At 40.8% G+C, this 22,714-nt stretch overlaps 3 protein-coding genes across 8 annotated transcripts in view; 2 read left to right on the forward strand and 1 right to left on the reverse strand.

Moving 5' to 3' along the window:
• The first annotated feature begins 165 nt into the window (after positions 1-165).
• Positions 166-22,714, forward strand: part of atp6v1e1a (ATPase H+ transporting V1 subunit E1a) — a 54,788-nt gene continuing 32,239 nt past the window's right edge. The window contains exons 1-9 of one of the 2 annotated variants that reach the window (XR_014278201.1): positions 166-335; positions 776-841; positions 920-1,029; positions 1,494-1,560; positions 1,886-1,975; positions 2,072-2,140; positions 2,250-2,344; positions 3,600-3,687; positions 4,990-5,289. Coding sequence is in view for 1 of the 2 variants with exons in the window: in XM_082542831.1 (XP_082398957.1) it covers positions 303-335; positions 776-841; positions 920-1,029; positions 1,494-1,560; positions 1,886-1,975; positions 2,072-2,140; positions 2,250-2,344; positions 3,600-3,687; positions 4,990-5,052 (681 nt within the window). In the remaining variant the exon portion in view is untranslated. Of the gene's footprint in view, positions 336-775; positions 842-919; positions 1,030-1,493; positions 1,561-1,885; positions 1,976-2,071; positions 2,141-2,249; positions 2,345-3,599; positions 3,688-4,989; positions 5,432-22,714 lie in introns of those variants that run through there. The other variant, XM_082542831.1, reaches the window with a different exon arrangement.
• On the reverse strand, positions 5,431-18,375 carry slc25a18 (solute carrier family 25 member 18). Of its 4 annotated transcripts, none has more exons than XM_082542829.1 (10): positions 18,280-18,375; positions 14,391-14,747; positions 14,043-14,165; positions 13,220-13,275; positions 12,913-13,003; positions 9,481-9,596; positions 8,517-8,706; positions 7,920-8,092; positions 7,466-7,541; positions 5,431-7,352 (listed from the first exon to the last, which is right to left on the reverse strand). In XM_082542829.1, exons 2-10 carry the CDS (start codon positions 14,408-14,410, stop codon positions 7,211-7,213), a joined length of 987 nt encoding a protein of 328 aa, XP_082398955.1. In that variant the 5' UTR covers positions 14,411-14,747; positions 18,280-18,375; the 3' UTR covers positions 5,431-7,210. The 4 variants fall into 4 exon arrangements, with proteins under 4 accessions (XP_082398955.1, XP_082398952.1, XP_082398953.1 ...); XM_082542826.1 differs by lacking the exon at positions 18,280-18,375 and adding an exon at positions 15,793-16,053; XM_082542827.1 differs by lacking the exon at positions 18,280-18,375 and adding an exon at positions 15,747-16,053.
• Positions 20,478-22,714, forward strand: part of cecr2 (CECR2 histone acetyl-lysine reader) — a 33,496-nt gene continuing 31,259 nt past the window's right edge. For both annotated transcript variants that reach the window (XM_082542823.1, XM_082542824.1), the window contains exon 1: positions 20,478-20,790. In XM_082542823.1, the coding sequence (XP_082398949.1) occupies positions 20,671-20,790 (120 nt within the window). In that variant the 5' untranslated portion in view covers positions 20,478-20,670. The remainder of the gene's footprint in view (positions 20,791-22,714) is intronic.

Consider the following 22,714-nt stretch of genomic DNA (forward strand, 5'->3'; position numbering starts at 1 on the left):
CAAACACGTCGTGTCTGTTATTGGTGGAGATAATCCTTGGTTTTCTGTAGCTATAAGAATTTCGAGGGGAGAGCATCCAACCTTAGCACCCCGCCCTCGTTACAAATATTTAACTGGAACACGAAATGTTATTTTGAAAGTGCAGACCGGAAGTTCTATTTTACCTCCAGTGGTCAGCTCGACCACGAAAGCCAAACCGTGTGTTCACCCCAAACTGTTTGTGCTTCAGTGGACGGTAAAAGTGACGGAGACAGTTAGTTTGACAGACTCCAAAGAGACAATAAACATAACTGAGAAAAGCCATGGCGCTCACCGACGCTGACGTACAGAAACAGGTAAACTTTATGGACAAGTTAAAGCACGTCAATCCCACTGACGTTACGGTAAACATACATAATCTCAGTTAACGGGCCGATACGTGGACTGCAGCACTGTCCCGCTGTTAATCATTATTTCGCACTATGTTTAACATTTAAGGCAACGCCGCAATTCATTTAGTTCTGGTTGTCGGTGGCAGTTTACATTATGACGGGTGCAAAGTTAAAGTTAATGCCTAAATGCTAACATTGCCATTAATGCAAGTCAAGTTGGTCTCATTGCAGTAAATAATGAAATTTGGTCACTTTCTAATGCTAAACTATCAGTTTTAGTAAAACTGTAAAAGTGTGTGCGCATGTTTTTGTATCATTCAGAAAAAAACAGACAGACACATAAAGGGCGCACATTGTCAGAGATCTAAACTTGAACCAGCTGCTTTTTGTGTTTCTTATGGCAGATTAAGCACATGATGGCCTTCATTGAGCAAGAGGCCAATGAGAAAGTTGAGGAAATTGATGCAAAGGTAACGGAAGCTCTTCTGCCTGTCAGTCTTGTGTTTTGTCATAGTGACCACTGATTTAATGAATCTTCTCTTACACAGGCGGAGGAAGAGTTCAACATTGAGAAAGGTCGTCTGGTGCAGACTCAGCGGCTGAAAATCATGGAGTACTATGAGAAGAAGGAAAAGCAAATTGAGCAGCATAAGAAGATGTGAGAAAGAGTGGTCACTCAAACTGCACAAATAGGAATGCATTCATCAAAAGAAAATTTAGTTAGCCTTTGGAAATGGTACACCACAGCACGCCTTACGTTCTTGTTTTTAGCTCCGCTGTCCCATCGGTTTGACTGTTTCTGTAAGATGCTTTTTGTCGCTGTTTATCCCACACTTCAAACACTTACAGATCTGACACTCTGCAATCTCACATCTCATGAGTAAACGCTGTCTTTCTGAGGCAGTGACTGATCTTCTGATAGCTTGTTAGGCATCCATTGAACTAACCAACGAGGAAGCAGCATAAACAGATTTAATCAATTCTGGGCCAACAACTCTGAAGAAGAGAAAATGACAACTCTAAAAAGTTCAAAATAAAATCATATTTGGTTCAGGCAGAAATTTTGCTTGAAGAATATCTCTGATAAAAGGAATTAATCGGTATAATCAACGCCCCCCACAGCCAGAGATCCAACATGATGAACCAAGCCAGGCTGAAGGTGCTGAAGGCCCGAGACGACATGATCACGGTGAGCGATGAATGCTCATTTCTGTGTCCACTGGAAACCACCTCTATTCAAATTCATCATAACTTTAATGATGAATTTGAATTTGTTTCCATGATTAGCTTTCATTCTTGCACTAAATTGTTGTGCACATATTTACACATGGAAATAATGTGTAAATGTTGTGTCCTCTACTTGACCTTCACTACTCCAGTACAGTGAAAAAGACACGTTCCAGTTAAATATTTGTAAAAACTGCTCAGATGCAAGATAAATATGATTTTGCGTACCATAATTCATGAGTCATATATCAATTTCTAATGTATCCAGTTGCCTGTTTTTGTCGCAGGATCTGTTAAACGAGGCCCGTCGGAGACTTGCAGAGATTGCTAAGGACCCTGCTAAGTACTCCAGTCTGTTGGAGGGCCTAGTGCTTCAGGTATAATCTACCATTGTGATCTATGATTGCAAACCAACTGTTAATATATTATTCAGTTTTCTATATTTAAAAAGTGAGCTTTTTTTAATGTTTCAGGGATTCTACCGACTGCTGGAGCCTAAGGTTACCATTCGCTGCCGACCGCAGGATGTTGAATTTGTTCAGGTGAAGCTGTTCTGACTAGTTATTTAGAAAAGAAGGAACAGGCCATCTGCCTCTTTTGTCGAATGCACAATAAAACATAGAGTTGATTTCTCTCTTTATTACCAAACAGGCTGCAGTCAATAAGAACATCCCGATCTACAAAGAGGCGGTGAAGAGTAATATAACTGTCAAAATCGACAAGGAACGTTTTCTTCCAGCTCAGATGTAAGATGATTCAGTTCTTCAGAAAGTGGTCATGTGATTGTTACAGATTATCTATTTTGTATTGTCAAGATTGAGATGCAGGAATTTTTGCATTTTTAATCAAATATGACAAACACACTGTAGTCACTGCTCAGCTTTAGTTTGACTTTGGGGGTTGGAACAACTTTGTCTTTGTGGAGTAGTCTCCACAAGGTGTTGGAACATTCCTCAGACTTTTTGGTCCACGTTGACATGATGTCGTCACATAGTTGTTGCAGATCATATGATGCAAACTTCCCGTTTAACCGTATTTCAGTGGATTATAATCTAGTGACTGTCGGAGCCATTTGAGTACCGTGGACACATTCTTAGAGGATATGAGCTTTGTGACATCGCACAATGTCCTGCTGCGAGCAGCAGTTACTGTGGTCATAAAGGCATGGACATGCTCAGCAAAGATGCTCAGGCGTATACTGTGGCTCATTTATAGAAAATGTCCTCCACACCGTTGCACCACCAGCAGCCTGAAGCACTGATGCGTGGCCATGCTTTCATGTTGTTTTTACCGCACTGTGACCCTATCAAACCAGGCAACATTTCACAAACCTCTGTTATCTAATTTTGTGAGCCAACTCAAATTATAGCCTCAGTCTACTGTTCTTAGCTGACAGGAGGGGCCCTGGTGTGTAGACCATCTGCTTTAAGGTTTGACATGTTGTGTGTTTGGAGGTGCTCTTTTTGTTAACTAGTGGTTATTTGAGTTACTGTTGCCTTCCTATCACCTCAAATCAGTTCTCGTCCTACCTCTGGCATCAGCAACATACTATCACCCAGAGAACTGCTGCTCATTGGATCTATAAACCCTACAGATGGTTATGTGGAAAGATCCACATACTACTCAATTTCTGATCAGTAGATCAAACATTTGTGAAATGCTCAGTCCAGCATGCCTGGCACCACAACCACACCACATTCTGATGCTTGGTTTGAACTTTGAACCTTACACTAGACATCCCAAAAGGTTGATTCTGTTCATCTGGACGTTTTCAGTGGGAGAAACGTTTCGTCACTCATCCAGGTGACTTCTTCAGTCTCAGCTGACTGCAGGTTTCCCCAACCTTATAAACAGGACATTTGCACAATGACTGAAACTCGCACCACTGAATGAGCAATAGGCTGTGATGAACAGAACAGAATCAACCTTTTGGGATTTACTTACCTGGATGATTGAGCATGCATCAAGACTTAAACTAGACATTTCATTTTATCTTAACAGCTGTGGAGGAATCGAGGTGTATAATGAGAATGGGAAGATCAAGGTTTCCAACACGTTGGAGAACAGGCTAGAACTCATTGCACAACAGGTAAAGTAACTTCGATGATATACCTCACATCCAAATCTTCTGCTGCTCACTGCAGTAGCTGCTGTTTGCCTGTGGAGGGCAGCAGAGCCCAACTTGCTTTCCAGTGGATCTAATTCGCTGAAGGGTGGAGAGCTGACAGAGAAAAATCAATTTAATCATTAAGACTATACTGTCATGCTAACAACGGATTTACTATATTTAAACTTGCTTTGAGTATTCAATGTTGCCATCGTGTCAATAACGCAAAAACTGGTTCATTTTTTTTAGAGTAAAGCTGTGAAATCAAATGTGTAGTAATTACAGTCACTGCTGATTTATGTTCGTAAATTATTCAGCTTTGTTCAGGAGTAAGGTCTTTTGAGTATTTTCTGCAACAATTGTATTATTAATGTATAGGTATTAGAAAAATAATTTTAAGATTCTCTAAAGGCCCAAATGGTCTAGACCAGAAGCATCAAATGTAAGACCCGGAGAGCCGGAATCAGCCCATGGCTTTGGAGTTTTAAAAGCTGACCTCCCCTAACCTTTATTTAGTCCCTAAAATATCTCAATATATGTAGTTAAACTTCTTTAAAATCACAGAAAGGAGAATTTCACTGGTCTGACCCACTTAAGATCAAAGTGGGCTGTGGAATGAGACGTGGGTGGGCTAGAGCAGTCCTTTGTCTTTTCACAGAGATTCAGTACAAATGATCTTACACATCCAGGTGGAAAAAGCTTAAAGATAAACGGGATGTGCACTCGCACTTGTTGGCCTTGATCAGAACAGGAGCCACAGAAATGACATAGTTACATAGAAATTTGGGATGCTGTGTAAAATGTAAGCAATGACAGAGTGCATATTATTCCACTCTGTCATTGGATGTTTTTAGGAAACTACATGGATACTTAGAAATCTGGCATCCTGTGTAAAATATAAACAAAGAGTGCAATGAATGAATGTGCAATGATGTTTTTAAGAAATTACATAGTTACTTAGAAACTTGGGATGCTGTTTAAAATGCAAACAATGACAGAGTGCATTTATTTGCAGGTCATTTAAAGCCTTTTTGGTAGAAGAGCAACATATCAGGGATTGAAATAGGAAAAATTGATTGAATTCAAAATGAGTATATATGCCAGAAACGAGATTTAACATTTTTAGACAGTGGCAAAAAAATCAAATGACAAACTTTGTGTTCTTACAGCTGGAAAGGAATATCAAATACTGAACTGTAACAATTGTAACAATGTTTGAATGCTGTGGCCAAAAAAACATGGTTGTGATTTATATCCTTACTATCTTGATTCTACTCTTGACAGATGATGCCTGAAGTCAGAATGAATCTGTTTGGTGCCAACCCCAATCGCAAGTTCTTGGATTAACTGTGGACATGAAGAGGGCACAGGTGGAACGTTTATGGTGATGACAGAGCATCACCATAAAACCCAAGAGTCTCCAACCATCTGCCGTTACTGAGATCCAAAGGGAGTGTTTATATAGTTCTAAATACTAATGGACTAAATAACAATTCAGCAAGTGCTCTTACTTTGAAATGTCCTCTATTCATCTTCTCTTAAAAGGACTCAATGTTCTAATGACATTACAGATGTTTGTCTTCAGTCGTTTCAGTTTGAGTAAACTGAGCAAGCTGCATATTTAAACCAAAGATACAGGCGTGTGCGTGCGTACACAGAGTTGCTTAGCATTGTTCTCAAGGTAATAATATACCAAGGTATCAATTAAAGTGACATGAGAAAGGAACATGTATGAGATATCTTTATTTACAGCTTGTAAACATACACTTTACTCAGGCTATGTTCACTCTACAATGAGGAAAATGTAGGAACCTATATAGAGTATCCACATCAAAATGTGTCTTGCATTAAAAATGTAAAAAACAAAACCTTTTAGTGGCATCCAGTGGGATTCAGTAATGGCAAACTGTTGGCCAGACAAGTTGCCATACTCCCTCCATGGGTCTAACGATTACAGCTGTCTTTTGCTAAAATTGGACTCGAGTACCAAAACAATATTTCAACACAACCAGTTCCACTTATTTAAGACTTAAAGTTTTTATGCTTTCGAAACAACCAGCTGTCATAAGGCCTTAATTGCATTTTCTTTAGTTATTGTGCGTACACTGAAGCGTCTTATGTATAACTAACTAAGCGGTAAAAGGAATCCAAGGCGACAGCAAGGTTTTATTTAAACCGTTGCAAGCTGCGGAGAAGAGGACGTTAAGCCTGTGGAATCGTGGTTTTGCGGTTGCTGTCGAGCAGGAAGTGAGCAGTCTGTTAGTGTATATTGTATGCTAATGCGGCGATTAAAGCATTACCATCAGATTAAGTAATGACCTCAGAGACACTGGCAGGCAGCACCTTTAAGTCCAGTGAAAGATTCCAAGATTACTCGAGTACAAGGGATACTTAACAGTAGGAAGAAGGATATGGAGCCCCGTTTTAAGAGAAAAACATTGATGTCTGAGTGATTGGCAGTTTAGACTCTGACATCATATATCATTAAGACCCTGTTAAGACAGGTGCTGCGTTTCATCAGTCTGACCACATGATGCCTGATTAAGCATCCTAGTGGGTTATTCCTGAAAAGTTGTGGGATTTATTGCATTTTTATATTAATTTCAATAAAGCACAACTGCAAATACATGCTGTCACATTAAGAGTTTGTGAGTTCCTTAGTTCACTGGACAATGCCCTTTAAAACTGTTTTTTTAATTGATTTATTTTGTTTAAATTTTCTCCAATCAATGAAAAATCTCCGTCGCCAAGTGTGTGTGCAAGGGGCCCTGCTTTATGTCAAAACAAATGGTGAGAATATTCAAAAGTGTAATTAGACTTCCTTTAAGATAATACAGAAATTATGTACTCATTTCCCCTTCATCCATTTGTACGTACTGGGATGTACTACAGGATTTCTCTGCCATCTCTGTGAGTATGTGAACCCATGAGAAACATGACTATAAAACCATATGGTAATGCACTCTCTTTAAAAAAAAGAGTGAGGCCAGCGATGTTGTATATTCCATGTCTGTAAAGGGTTTTTAGATGAAGCTTGAAAGGAGACATTCTTAAAAAGTTGATGCACAGGCCAAAGAAACTGTTGGATTGGCTGGCATTTGAGTTAGCAGGCTCAAACAACATGCACCAATTGTCCCAGAAAAGAACAGATCTCTCTCAGGTGAAAGGACTAAGCCCAGGCATATTGGCAGGAACTACCCTGGGATAACCAGGCCAGCTTGGGACACAATCCTCACATTAATCATACACATACAAAGGACCTTGCTTAACCTACAGAATCCTGCTTACGGCAAGTGAAAACCTAGAGAAACATTAGTGTGAACCTGGTAGTCCACATATTAGTAAATGAAGCTTCTTTCATGCATATTCTGACTATTGCTCTTCCTTTGGTTAGTGGATTGTGGCTGTATTTCTCTGTCTCTGTTTTCTCTGCTCACTGAGTAACAAAAGCAGCATATTATCTGCACAGAAACAACATGACTGCTGCCACTGGTACTTAGCATTGCTATCCCAACAACCCTAGTACTGTCTCCCCTACCCCAAGAAAGTAGACACCCTGGGCAATGCCAAAAAGAGGAGCAATGACTAAAGCACGACAGGTCGCACCCTTCAGGAATGCTGATGGACCCTCTCGCCTCATGATGCGCCTGCGAAGGGATCAGAGAGGAAAAGGCAAGAAATACAAGAAAGGCAGTGTTACTGGGCTGGTTACGCTTATAAAAACTCTATTGTGGAAGCAGATGTGGCATTATAAGCTTACGTTGTGCAGTCAAGAATTCCTCTGTATGTATCCTCCCCGGCACCTTTCTGCAAGGTCTGCAGACGGGTCTTTATTACTGTTTGGGTGTTTGGAAGAAACTTAAGTTTAGTAGAAGTATTTAACTAATTAGACTAACATGACATTTTATAGATAGAGTGATAGACATACAGATCTGATGCTGAGTTTACAGCATAGATAATTGGCTAAAATTTGGCATTTATAAGCCGGTGCTGATACCAGAACAAATGAGGCAGCCAAACTCTGAATGTGTTAAAATTAACAAGGTTGTATTTGATTTCTTATAAACTTTATTATGTGAATCTGTTGCACACTTGCATTAACATAAATAATTATAATGTAAGTAAAATAGTCTTGTCTAATAAGATAAATATTATATTGGAGTGAAGTATTGCAACATGAAGAAGGTATATACTCGTATCTGACTCCCACTCACCATCCAGCGGTGTAACTGCCACAGCTGCCACTGAGCCAGCGGAGCAGCCTGCCACAAAGGACTGCCAGAACGGCGCCCGGGCCTGCACATCAGCCTGCCCGCTTGCACTTTCCCGGCCCAGGGCATTAAGGTTGGCAAACAGGGGGAAGTAGATCATAGAGAAGGGGACATCCCTGAAAGATAAGAGGATAAGTGGGGAAAAAATATGACTGGGTCACGGGAGACACATGAACCTGTTAAACTGCAGCATAGCAGACAGACATAGCTGCAGGAATCTATTGATTAGTGTTGATTAGCAGAGATGTCACAGACAACAACCGCAGTACGAGTTATGCAAAATCTAAAAACTAAAAGCAGTTCATTTGAACACTTTAAAAGGAAGAGACTGTGTCCTTTAAACATTTGTGTATGGCAGCCTTCAACATGAAGCATAGGGTAATGGATATATATGAAAAAATGCAATAGAAGTCTTTTCCTTATTCAAAGTAATTGAAAAGTTGGAAAATGACTTTTTTGAATTGATATTTAATGTGAACAGAATGTTGTTAAAATGGTCACAGTGACTACTTCATTTACTTATTTATGGGTGTGCGTTACCTCATTAAGGTGGCTCCTACCCCTCTGTAGAGACCAGCTAGGCCACGAGTCTTCAGCAGCTCCATGGTGATGCCTGTGGCTGAGGGTCGTGGTGGTGGGGTTGATTGGGCTTGTGAAGAGGGGGCCACCAGCGATGGGGCTGGCCCAGGAGCAGCAGCCTGTGCTGGAGCTGCCATTGGCCTTTGTGCAGCTAATGGATAAACAGATTTCCCCAGTTAAGAAAACACATGGAGGCTACTGTAATGCTGCAACAGTGATGCTGTAAATGATTTTTGTTAATAAGCACATCTTTGGGTTTGTCATTGAATGCACAATTCATCAATCAACAAACAATATCTGAAATGACATGACATGCTTTACTGTATCCTCATCACATCCTCTTACACTTACCAGACACTTTATTATGTCAATTTCTAATGAGCCAGTCACATAACAGCAGCTCAGTGCATTATGGGATGTAGACATGGTCTGCAGAATGGTCAGGCTGTTTCAAGCAACAGTAACTTAAATCTGCTAGGTACAACCAAGAACACCTGAATCTTAGGCTGCACTACACATAGACTCACCAGAATTGGAGAGCAGAAGATTGGAAAAATGTTGCCTTAGCAACAATTGAGCATATTTTAAGTCCTGCACCCTACCTGAGTATTTCTGCTGAACATGTACATCCCTTTTTGATAACAATATACATATCTTCTGATGGCTTCTTCAAGCAGTACAACACTACATGTGTTCAAATGGCCTCCATAAGTCATCAGCTCTCATTCCAATAGAGCCACTTTAGGATTTAGAGGAATGGGGGGTGTTGCATCATGTATGTGCAGCTAATAAATCTGCAACAACTGCGTGATGCTCTCCATATAGACTTTGTTCCAATGTATAGTCCAGTTGTATTTGGTTATATATAATAATCTCTGAGAAATGTTTCCCGCTAGTTTAATATTAAATCCAGTAAAGACCTCACCGAGCCTTCCTGCATCTTGTAACTGGATCTTTAGCATCTCCATTGGTGTGGTTACCACCACCTGGCAGGTTCCAGCCCCACACCCTGCCAGTACCTCCCCCCATAGCGGCAACTTCCTGCAGACAGAGAATAGTGTCGGTAACAGAAATATGCAGGCGTATGTCCAGTGAGTCTCTGTGGTGTAATAGCGTAAGGGCCGTACTTTAATAAATTTAGCATTTTGATGTGCATTGTTGGTTGTTTTTGTAGTTGCCCTTTATATACAAGCCTGAGTTTGGCCAGATGTTGCCAAAGACTGTGGATATTATGTATCCATACTAGAACATACATACATATATATACACATACACACACACACACATATATATATATATATATATATGGGGTGCAACGATATTCGTATCGATATTGAACCGTTCGATACAGTGCTTTCGGTTCGGTACGCATATGTATCGAACAATACAACATTTGTAATTTATTTTATCAACTTTCCTTCTGACGATGCTGTCTGTGTTGAGCGCTCAGTGAATCTGCGTTCGACTACTCCGCCTAGGCTGCACTGTCGAGCGCAGATCCACTGAGCGCTCAACACAGACAGCATCGTCAGAAGGAAGAGCGCAGGGCACCTCCCCCACCCTCATTCAGATCTGGCGTTTGGAATTATTTTGGTTTTCATGTGACGTATGACCCTGAAGGTAAGCGAGTCATGGACTAAAGTAAAACAGTATGTTGGATGTGCCACGCAATGCTCAATTACATGGGTGGGAACTAGTGTGTTAGCGCAGTTAGCTCGTTAACGTGTTGGCCGTCTAGCCCCATGCACGGGGCGATCGGCGGTAGCTCGTTAACGGAGATTTGCCGTGTTGTGGCGTTAAGGTCATTTCAACGAGATTAACCTGAAAGCACTAGTGGGAACACAACGAATATGACTGCACATTTACGCCGACATCATCCTAGTGCAAAGACAAAAACAACAAGCATGCTACTAACTTTAGCCGAGTCATTTAGACAGCTGTTAGCACAGGATTCTCCTTATGCTGCTGAGAATATAGCCCAGAAGAAGCGGATAGTATAGCTTTTATTTTGGAAAGAGACATTTCTCTGTAATAAACTCTCTTTTCCAAAGATGCATGATTCCTCAATCAGATACAGGGCTTGCAAAATCGCTAGCCCGACGTCCCGGAGCTAGCGATTTTTTCAGTCGGGCTACCAAAATCTATCTCTGCCCTGCCCGTTGGGCTATTGTAGGAAAAATATATGTCAATGCTTTTGCATTCTTTCAGAAATGTAGCTGGGTAATTATGTCATTGGCATCGGTGAGCCACTGTCAATATGTGACATATTGAAATCGCGTTTGAATTTGCGCTTGTTTTTTTGCTTTCACTTTGCAATCGTGCGAACTGTGTATAGAGAGTGACAGCACTGATCTGTGAGTGATGATAATTTGCGCACCAATTCCTCTGACGTCGTCTTATTAATCGTTAGCTTATATGCAAACATGACAAGTGAAATCTCCCGCAGCAAGCTTAAACATGTGAGAGGTTGATCGCGCAGAGAATCGCTGAGCTTATGTGAGTGCGCGTGTAAAAGCAGCAGTATATATATTTTAGTTCTGCTGAGCCAAATAAGACAGGTCAGGGTGAAGAAGTGACAGCCAAAGAAAAGCTTACCACAAAACGGAGAAGTTATGACAAATCAGACTATAAGGCAAAAAGAAAGTGCAGCTTTATGGTTTCATGGACAAAATAATTTCTGTGGCTGCAATATGACGAGCTAAATAACCAGGGCTGCACATAAGTGGTCCGCAGGTGCGCATTCGCTGTCAAAATAAAAAACACGCACAAGGGTTAGGGTTAAATTTAAAAACTGTACTTTTGAGTTAAAATATATATTTATAATTTTAATAAATGACAAATTAAAAAGGCATGAACATTTTTTGTATCGAAAAAATATCGAACCGTGACACCAAAGGATCGAACCGAACCAAACCGTGAATTTTGTGTATCGTTGCACCCCTAATATATATATGTGTGTGTGTGTGTCTACTATTTACTTAGCACTTTTAATTCTTATTTTTATATTTACTTGTCTGACAAAATGTTTTGCACTAACTACCGCAGCAATTTCCTAATGTTGTAAACCTGCTCAACATTTGGCAATAGAACCCTTTCTGATTCTGATTCTGATACACACACACGCATATATATATTTAAATATGTATCCATGCTAGAATGTACCCATGCTAGAATGTATCCATGCTAGAATGTACCCATGCTAGAATGTATCCATGCTAGAATGTACCCATGTATCCATGCTAGAATGTATCCATGCTAGAATGTACCCATGCTAGAATGTACCCATGCTAGAATGTATCCATGCTAGAATGTGTCCATGCTAGAATGTATCCATGTACCCATGCTAGAATGTACCCATGCTAGAATGTATCCATGCTAGAATGTACCCATGTATCCATGCTAGAATGTATCCATGCTAGAATGTACCCATGCTAGAATGTACCCATGCTAGAATGTACCCATGCTAGAATGTATCCATGCTAGAATGTACCCATGCTAGAATGTATCCATGCTAGAATGTATCCATGTACCCATGCTAGAATGTACCCATGCTAGAATGTATCCATGCTAGAATGTATCCATGCTAGAATGTACCCATGTACCCATGCTAGAATGTACCCATGCTAGAATATACCCATGCTAGAATGTACCCATGTATCAATGCTAGTGTATCCATGCTAGAATGTACCCATGCTAGAATGTACCCATGCTAGAATGTATCCATGCTAGAATGTATCCATGTATCTATGCTAGAATGTACCCATGCTAGAATGTACCCATGCTAGAATGTATCCATGCTAGAATGTACCCATGCTAGAATGTACCCATGTATCTATGCTAGAATGTATCCATGCTAGAATGTATCCATGTATCTATGCTAGAATGTACCCATGCTAGAATGTACCCATGCTAGAATGTATCCATGCTAGAATGTACCCATGCTAGAATGTACCCATGTATCTATGCTAGAATGTATCCATGCTAGAATGTATCCATGTATCTATGCTAGAATGTACCCATGCTAGAATGTACCCATGCTAGAATGTATCCATGCTAGAATGTACCCATGCTAGAATGTACCCATGTATCTATGCTAGAATGTATCCATGCTAGAATGTACCCATGCTAGAATGTATCCATGTATCCATGCTAGAATGTATCCATGCTAGAACGTATCCGTGTATCAATGCTAGAATGTAACAGAGGCAACAGACTATTTCATGTTGAAGAAAATCCTACTTTATTACATGGTGCACAAATTAAATGGTCAATATACAATAGTATAAGACACTGAAAGCCGTACTTATGCTTTAGCTTTACATCACATAACTTCAGTGAGCAACAAAAGCTACATTACCCATCCTTAGAGAGCTTCTGTCTGAAGACATCATTGGCAGCCAGTTTGATGGCTTTTTCAGGTGTAACTAGAGTGAGGTTTACCGCTGCACCTGGAGGTAAACAAACTGACTATTAACACCAATGCTTAAGGTACAAAAATAGAACAAAACTAAAAAACAGCTTATGGCTTTCCAACTGGGGTAGTAGGTAATCGCTATAATGATAAAACGATTTAGAGCATGCAGGAGAAACAATGGCGTAGGTGGTGAGATTTCTTTTACAGTTACAGTGTTGTTTATCACAGTACTTAGAAATGCAAAGAATACCTCTGTAGCATCCAAAATAGCCTTCTGAGCGCACCGTCTTGGCCAAACAGTCAAGCCTTTAAAGACAACAAAGAAGAAGTGAAAATCACTCTTAATTAAATAGCCATAGCAGTATCCAGATCTTTCACAACGGACTCTACAGTCATACATGTTGCCTTTGTCCTATAACCCAGCCCTCTACTCTGGCTTTACAACAAATACGGCTACAGAAAGTGATTATATTCAGATTCTCTGTTTTATTTCCAAATGCCAACTTTGTAACTGTCCCTTTAAAGGAATATTTCAAGCTATTTTTACATGTCTGACTCACTCTGGAAAATCACAAGCCACTAAACACAGGAAAAGCACGCCCCACCAGCCAGCAGTATTGATGCCCACCAGATGTGTGCAGCTAACTGTTTAGGGTCAATGTGTTTTTTAAGGACACCAAACTCCCTTTTCATCTTGATCTCTTGATCTACTAAATAGATGTTTAGAGTCCATCAGTGTGCACGACCATGACCCCAATGAGCTCTGTTCAAACTCATCAAAACATAGACGCAAATATGGAGAGAGCACATTTTACTCTACTGCTCCACCCGTTGAGATTCTGTGGAGAAATATGTCAGACATGGTTGCGTGCAGTTCGAATTACATCAGGAGGAAAATATTTAACTTTGATTCTGATTTCCACAAAATACAATTATCTGTAAGCAGCTCGTATGTTTTTTTCTTAATTAGTACCAATAACTAAAATAATTTAAAGCATAAAACAAAAAAACTTTATATCTGACAGATCAATCAGATTAGCATATTAACCCCCGGCTGAGGAAACCCCACTCACATTCCTTTGTAGACTTGGATACCCTGCTGGTTCTGTAGGCGGGTCTTGGCCAGATCTATAGGAAATACACATGTCACACCAACCAGGCCTGCCACGCCTCCATTAATCAGCTTAGCAGGGAGACTGCGAAGGGATCAACATAGACACAGAACAATTTACACACAGCCACGAAAACAAGCCGTGCGAACGACAAATCAGAGTCACAAAGTAGACACACAGAGGGAGGGGAGGGGATTCCCAACCAGTCCACACACAAAGAGAGCATAAAAGATAAATATTACCACAGCTGTTGCTTCCATTTGGTGAAAACCTCTTTATTAGACCAAACAAACAGGATTCATTACTTACCTAACTTTCTTCTCTCCCATCCTGCTTGTGTTTGGGCTCCACGCCTAACCTGCCTCTCTTCTTATCCCACCTCTTCGTCGTCTTCCTCTCCCCCCTGCTTTTCCACACTTCGGTCCACAGCCCAGAGTTGTCGTTGTAGTTCAACCCTCACCTGTCCTTTCACGCCACAAATGCACCCCGCAGTGTCCTTTGAAGTGGTAGAAATGGACCGTTTTCTTCTTCCTCTCCCTGGTATGTCAGGGATGGACGCCCTCCTTTCCTGTTGTGGTCAGACCCACCAGAGTTTAATCTGTGTCTTCTGGCCAGTTGTTGTGCTGTGTTGTACTTCACACAAAAACCCGGCCGTTCTTCCACTGTCTGGACAGACAAATGCAGATTCATGTAGAGTAAGACCAATATCTTCCTTCCAGATATCAAAGCCCTCCTGATGAAACTTTTTCTTTGGTGTTTTATCCTAATAGGAGGGCATGGTTACAATGAGGGATTGACACACCTCACATTGAATGTCAGGCTGCATAAAATCCAGTCAGTCATAAAGTTGAATCGTATCATATTCTGGGACTACCACACTAAGACAGAACATCTTGAGTCTCTCTAATCTGCCAGCTAAAAGGGATAAAGAGTATTTGTTTCCGGCCAGGAGGGCAGAGCTGAAAATGGGAGTATTCTCTGTATTACTTTTGCAGTTCACCAGCTACAAAAGGCTGAAGAGGAGATTTGAGTGGTTTGGAAAAATATCTCACAGGCTTTCCCCCCCCCCCTTTCTTTTAGTTCAGTGGTTTGTAGTCTAGCTTCAGTGGTGTATATTACAGATAGTACAAATGCTGCTGAAACCTTACCTGGGGACCCAGTTCTTGTCTTCCTTTACAGTGTTCTCAGTTTTAGGCGTCCTTTTTCTGTCTTTTCCACTCCCTGCATACCCCAATTCCTCATCTCCCTAATTAATCTCTCTCATAATCTCTCCGCCTCCACTCCATCTCTATTTTTACCACTGTAAACCTCAACTATATCCTTCATTGTCGCGTTGTCGAAGATTTAAAAAACCTTGAGATACAACATTTTGTATCTTTTGATGTCACCTCAGCAATTTCATCCCAAAGTGTTTCTTTCTGTCTCTGAACACTGTCTTTTTCCGTTGCCGGGGCATAGCTACATTCTACACATGCCTTTCACTGAGTCTCTTTCTGTGAAACTTTCTTTTAGATCCATTCACGAACAGTAGTGACCCTGCCAAAACACAGAGAAGGGTGCCTCAACCCCAGCCAACCTCCAACTTCCCCCAGAAACTGCACTAGAGCACCCAGCTCACATAGTTCAGAAGCACAAGCCCCACGAGACAGCTTCCAAGAAACTCACTTTTCTTCCATCACAGAGACGCAGCAGTAAGAAACGCTGGTCCTACCTCTGGTGCAGCATCCCACAAGCAGGATCAGGCTGTCCGCTTTCCTTTCACTTCAACAATGCATCCAGGAATGGTAGTCAAGCGAGAGCGATCTGAGAGAGCCAGCCGCCACTCAGGGGCCGTTGCACAAACACGAGTATTGTCCTGCTGCCTAAATCCCTCCCTCTTATGGTGACTCTCTGCTTGACACAGCCCAGCAACGCAGCTCTGCACTAACACAACTAGACATAAACTCAAGCCTGTGGAGCTGCTGTTAGAGGACGCACAACAGACACTGCAGAGACTAATACTCACAATTATACCTCAGTGTGTATTACTTCTACGTACTGTATAAATAAACACGACACAGAACGTGAACTGAAACAAAAAAGGCTGCTCACCAGTAATGAGCTCCCTTTTTCATTAGTCCTGCTATTACATAATACGTCCAGGAGCACTGAATGCAATTAATGTTCACAGACTTACAAAAACTACTAATAGCTGTATCCAATGGCATAATGCACACAGTTTGTGCCATTACTGAAAAATCTGGGGAAAAAAGCAATTACAGGATTCTAAAAAAGAAAAAAGGAGCATGTGATCATGGCAGCTACTGCTCATTGCCCTTACGCCATTTTTTCATGAGAATTGATTCAAATATTGATCGTTCTTAATGGAAAAACAGTTACTATCAATGACGTTCACTCATCAGTGCATATTTTCAAACCCGGCTTTCACTCTTAAAAAACTTGTGTTTATGCCGTCAGTTTAGAAAAAAAGAGCACAAATGTGGTGGAAATAGAAAACTGATTATTGCCTAGATATGTAGTGTTTACTTTTGTATGGAAAGACTTAGTTTCAGTTAGAGTAGAGAAATTACATCATTACGAGAGGTTTCAGTTTTTATAAATCTAGACCTTATTGTAGAAAATAGAAATGAATAAGTACAATTTATGATAACAGCAAAAACAACAATAATAATGATAACTTTGATTTTTATTGTGCATTTCAAGAAACTCAATGATGCTTTACAAAGAACATAAATAAACAAAAAGGCTAGAGATTGAAGGCCTTCTTGAACAGGTGAGATTTGAGAAGTTTCTTATGATGGGATGTTGCAAAGCTCAGGTGGGAGAGATTCAGATGGGATTAGAGTTACAGAGGGGGGTGCCACACTGAAGGCTCTGCCCACAGAGGTATGGAGGTGGGTGTGAGGAACAGAAAGCAGACCCAATGACTGTCTTTAACTCTGTTGATATGTGAGCAATTACTTTTTGTTAACAAAAAAACAATAATATGTGGTTAAGAAATACTTTTTCTATCCTCTAATTATACCTTGGCATGCTGAAATACTGCTAGTATTGAATAAAACAGTAAAATATGGGACCATGGTAACGATATAATGAAGTGCATAACAAACAAACAGACTAGTTCTGATGTTTTTGGCATCACATACTCTTTTGGAATAAGTTGGTCTATTTCTTATCCTTCAGTAATGAAATAAATATGTTTTACTAGAATAAGACTAGCAAAATCACACGCAAACACTACTTTATGTGGTATTGAAAACCACATAAAGTATGTGCTGATCATCAGAGAAAACGGATGCTTGTATTATATATTTGTTTGTTATTAGTGGTGTCATCAAGTATATGCAGCACTAAAATGCTGTTGCAAAGTAAGGGGAAGCAAATCAAAACAATATGTGCAACAGTACGTGATCCTTTATAGATATTGTATGTCTTAACACCCATAGTTCACCCGTGAAAGGGGTTTTGCTTATTTTACCTACATTGAAAGCTTCTATGGATTGTTAAGTTAACCAGCTTACTTCTGACTGGAAGTCTAATCAACCACGGAAACTGAAACAACCTGAGCAGTTATGGACTAATATTATAATGTATGTATTTTGTATTGCTGTCCCTCGTTCTCCCTGCTTGTAGACATATGTGCATGTGTGGGTGTGGCCCTGGCAGGTGATTAGCCACACCTGAAGACCTTGACACACCTGTAGCTGATCAGGCCTGTCGGAGGAGCTACTTGAGAGTGTGGTGGAGCTCTCTCTGACGCTGGATCATTGCGTGGCTTCACGTTAGTCTCTCGACCAGTTCTTAGTTTGAGTCTCCTGCATTATTGTGTGTTTGACAGCTGCCTCTCTCTTATGTCCCAGGAGTAGCGAGAGGCGAGAGGGCAGCGAGCATGGGGCGCTCATCGCGGAGACAGGAGGACTAACACTGGGAAGAGGACACGTCATGGGAGTCGGGAGAGCACGGGATTTATTGTCATGTTTTTCCATCACTGTAAATAAATGCACTGTTTATACACAGAGCACCGCGCCTGGGTCCTCATTCCCCATATCCCCACGGTCTGGTTGGCAAACCGTGACACCACCTGTGTGAATGTGCAGTGCTTCCACTTTGTAGGTAGAGGCACTAGAATTTTCCCCTTTATATGCATACAAGGCATGGAAATATTTGCTGCAAAGGGTGAGTAAATATGGTTACTTACATCTCAGTATTGATGTTCTTCCTTGCCTCCCCCCAGCAACAAAGCAAACAGAAAAAGTAGGAATCACTATGTTTCATGTGGTTTTTATAGCCTTTTGATTCCAATCTCCAATCTCACTGGAGATTGGAACTACAGCACCATCAGTGTACATCGATCAGACACACTGAGAACAGGTGAAGTGAATAAATGTGCTCAACTCTTCTTAAAATCCAACCCTTTGCTGGGAGATTTTGAGACCTGACACTGCCTAAACATTGTCTTAGACTCATCAATTTCTTCAGAGTACTGCTGTCTCATTATACCACTTTATTACCCCAAAGAGCTAAAAAGATCCAGCCTATATCAGCTTATTTATTTCCCTGAGGGTTATCGAAAGACTAGTCTTTAGTCTTCAATGAAACTCTGCCCTCTTTATTGAGGGATGTGCAGCAGTTGTAACAAAATTGTGCCTTAACAGCTATGTAGCCCCATTAACAATATAATCTTATGTTTGTGAATTGGATGGTTAGTTGGTTTCACTTCACAGCACAATATATTGCACTGTCATGACAAGTGACTGTTCTGTTCTTTTAACCATGGCCTGTTAAAACTCCATGTTACTCAGTTTGTGTGTGGTGTTGGTATCTCCAAAAGTTGATTCTGTTCATCTGGACGTAGCGTGTTGTGGGAGAAACGTTTCGTCACTCATCCAGGTGACGTCTTCAGTCTCAGCTGACTGCAGGTTTCAATCTTATAAACAGTAAATTTGCATAATGACTGAAACCAGCCCACTGAGGAACAAAGGGCTGGGAGATCAGTTCCTTAATCATAATTGTGCAAATTCTCATGACCATTGATCAACAACCATTGATCCAATCCCACTGATCAATGGCCATTAGTACCATTCACAGTGAGTTGGGGAATGGCTGCAATCACAGCATTGTAAGATGGTGACAGATGTACCCTTAGGCCCCCTCCTCGATTCAAACGTTTCTCCCACAAAACGCTACGTCCAGATGAACAGAATCAACTTTTGGAGATTTACTTTACTACAATGCTTCTTTAGGTAATATGTTAGCATGAAAAACTTTTGTAAACTTCAGTCAATGTCAGTTGTTCATTGCAAAGACTGGCACCACACTGATTGTCTTTAGAAAAAGAAGATGGGCTTGAACTTAAACTGGTAGGCTGGTGGGGAGATATTTAGGTAAGGATATTTAAATTACTGTCCACTGCCACCGTTTATGGAAAATGCTTGCTATTGCATTTAATTAGTGCACGCATTATAGAATAGAAAGTGCGATGTATTATGTGCCATACATTTACGTTCATGTAAAGTCTGTATATATGTTCCCCCCCCCCCCCCCCCCCTTTTTTTCTTTCTTTTTAAATTCAGGAGCACCACCTTCAGACCAAAATGTGGGCCTGCACACGGGACCACTATGTTAAATCTCGCAGTTTAGTGTACGGTAATGCCTGAAAATTTATGCTGGTTTCCTACGCATGCTTTATGCATCAAATGAAAACGTTTGTTATACTACGTTAAAATTATACATCTTGTATTTTATTGTCTTGCAGAGATAAAAGTAAAACACACACAAATAAACACTAGACATCAGAATAAAATGAACTTGCTCTGAGTGCGCTCAGCGCCTCCGCTGTGCCATAGCATGCACTTCTCTAATATTACGATAGAGGGAGTCCTTGTGTAGTAACCTTCCCTTAAAGTGTTTACAAAATCTCGATGTACCTGAAACTTGCGCTTGAGTAATAAACTGAACGACAGTTTCGGACTGCTGTAAGTGAAAGGGGTGTTCGTTTCACAATGGGGGGAAAAAAGCTTTCACAGTCAGGAATTTTTACCTAAAGTAATATCGACGGACTCAATTAAAACCTACAGCAAGACCTTACATAAACGAACTTAAGCTGTAGGGCCATACCTGGTTTTAATGTTTTAGTTTTCAGTTATTCACCATTTACAATGGTTCCCTTTAAACGGCGAGGCCATTATCAATCGGTTGGGGACTATTTACTGTGGGAGATTACTATTAAACCGAACAGTCAAACACAATTGAAAAGAGGTTTAACAGTTACAGGCTATTATCAAAAGAGGCAAATATGCTCGCCACTGTAGCTACTATTTATGTTCACAGAAAGTTTAACATATCGACCTAAGTAGTCGGACACCCCTATTCGTCTTGCAGTGGTATCGCCCTTCCCATCTGTTCAGCTCCGGTGAGACTCTGATTGAAACAGATTGTAGCGCTCTCCGGGTCGCAATGGCAACTGTCCCAACAGGACGGCGACACCAACTTTTTTCATGTTTTTAATGTTACGGAGGCACTATACGTCGCGGAAGAATCTACTTTCTAATGTGAGAAATAAACGTTACAGAATTTCTTCAGCCCGAAAATGTCCCAGGGATGTACCGTTTCTGTGGAAGAGATCCAGTCTTGGTGGGAAGTCCCCGCCATAGCCCACTTCTGCTCGCTGTTCAGGACAGCATTCAACCTTCCAGACTTTGAAATAGAGGTAAACAAGAATTGTGATTGCTGGTAGTATCACCAATGGGTTTCATTGCGGAAATGAGAAGTTGTTTGTGTCAGCTTTTTTGCGTACGTGCTGGTGCGAGCGCACTTTGTGTAACTTAGTATTTGGGTAACCAGCTTAGCATGTTCTCTGAACTTCTCACACTGAGGCAATCCTGTTAAAGGAGCGAGCTCGTTAGCAGAGCTCAAGCTAGCTGTATTCGCTTTGCCCGTTGATGTTGTTCTCCAAAGTTAAACTTTAAGCGGAATATAGCATTGACGACACGGCTTGTGGTCCAGTATTTACAGTGACTTGTACGTGTTTGTCTATATCCAAGGATGCTCAGATGTTCGATAAACTTTACATAGACGTCCTCTTGAACCATGTGCCTCTCGTTTGTTTTTATTTGGCCCGAGGCCCGTGTTTATGTTGCAGAGCAACCGTGCCCCAGGTCAATTAAATTAAATTAAAGGTACTAAGGAACGGTCGGGAAGATTAGGAAATATAGTTAGAAAAGTGGTCAAGGATACGTGACGGGAATATTTCAGCCAATTAGATTTATGTTGGTTTTACTTGTGTGAATATTTTATTTTATTGTGAGTGAAAGAGCTAAGTAACTGTACGGCGCCGCTGTGTTTTGGTTTCCCTTTTCTGTCAGATAAAGTTAAGTTCATGGCGTGAGGTTTGAGTTTATTGTCTTGGAGGCCATCTGGCTTGTGTAGCCAGGGGACGCAGATGCTGTTCAGTCATTGTTTGCTCGCCCAAGTCCTGTTTTGTTGCAAGAAGCGAGGGGTTTAACGATTTTCTAAGGTTATTAATTGTCTAGGGCAAGTTAGTAGGTGGACTATTTACTCCACTAACTGTTCTGTCGCAGAATAAACTATTTATTACACTGTGATTACATAATTCAACTTCATCACTCGATTTGGCCTCCCACCCCCCTTTTCCCTTGAAATGTGTTCAGAGTCGATAGGAAAGCGTAGTTCACGACGCCTAACATGTGCAACATTTACGACAGAGATCACGGAGATTGTTTAATTAGTCGAGCAGTAATTGCACTTTAAAGAAACCGGCGAGGTCAACATCGCGCATCAACAGTCTCATCACTCAGTCATCCCCACCCCCTTCGGGAGAATCACGTAGACATCGTCTTTGTTGTTGAACGAAGTGGCAGCCAGATGGGGGACTAGCATTGCGCCTAGTTTACATGAAAGTTGATCTCCTTAAAGGCCCGATGGGCTTGATTTCAAAGTAATGTTTCAATGATGTATTCCTGTTTAAAAGGATAACTTAAGCAGATCACGTGTTTGGCTCCATTACTCAGCCGGATTTCGAGGAAATATTGAGATTGATGTAGTAGTCTTACACTTTGACATCTTAATTGGGCACAGAAGTGTCCAAGGTCACAACTCTTTTGGTTCTCGTTATAATGATCCACTGGGGAATTTACAATAAGAGCTAAGTAGTTAAGCTTATAACTTTTATTGAAAGCTAGTGGAAAGTACGTGTCTTTCAAGGGGAAATGAGCAACATTAGCAACAGTGGTAATACCCCCCTCCCACCAAAACTTCAAAAGAAACCGTTTTAGGTGGGGAAAATGCAAGTAGAGCCCACATTGTCAAATGTTGTCAAAATCCCTCTGGTGGCAGGCTTTCCCACTTTGCAGCCATCTTGAAATGCATCTACCTAGGCACTGATTTGTGCAGTTATTTTGAAATATTGTGGGAATTACCTTATATTTCACTGATCCGTAGGAGATGATTCCATATATAGAATCACCTGTCAAAATATTTTTTTAACATTTGCTGACTTTGTGCCCAAAACAAGATATACAAAAGACTTTTTTTCCTTGAAGTGAATATTTTTTTTTCTTTTCTGTAGTTTATTTGTGAGTTAAATGAAGCAGGCGGCGTATGTCTTGTGATCT

This window comes from Aulonocara stuartgranti, assembly GCF_965226115.1.
Source record: "Aulonocara stuartgranti genome assembly, chromosome: 7".
NCBI lineage: Eukaryota > Metazoa > Chordata > Actinopteri > Cichliformes > Cichlidae > Aulonocara > Aulonocara stuartgranti.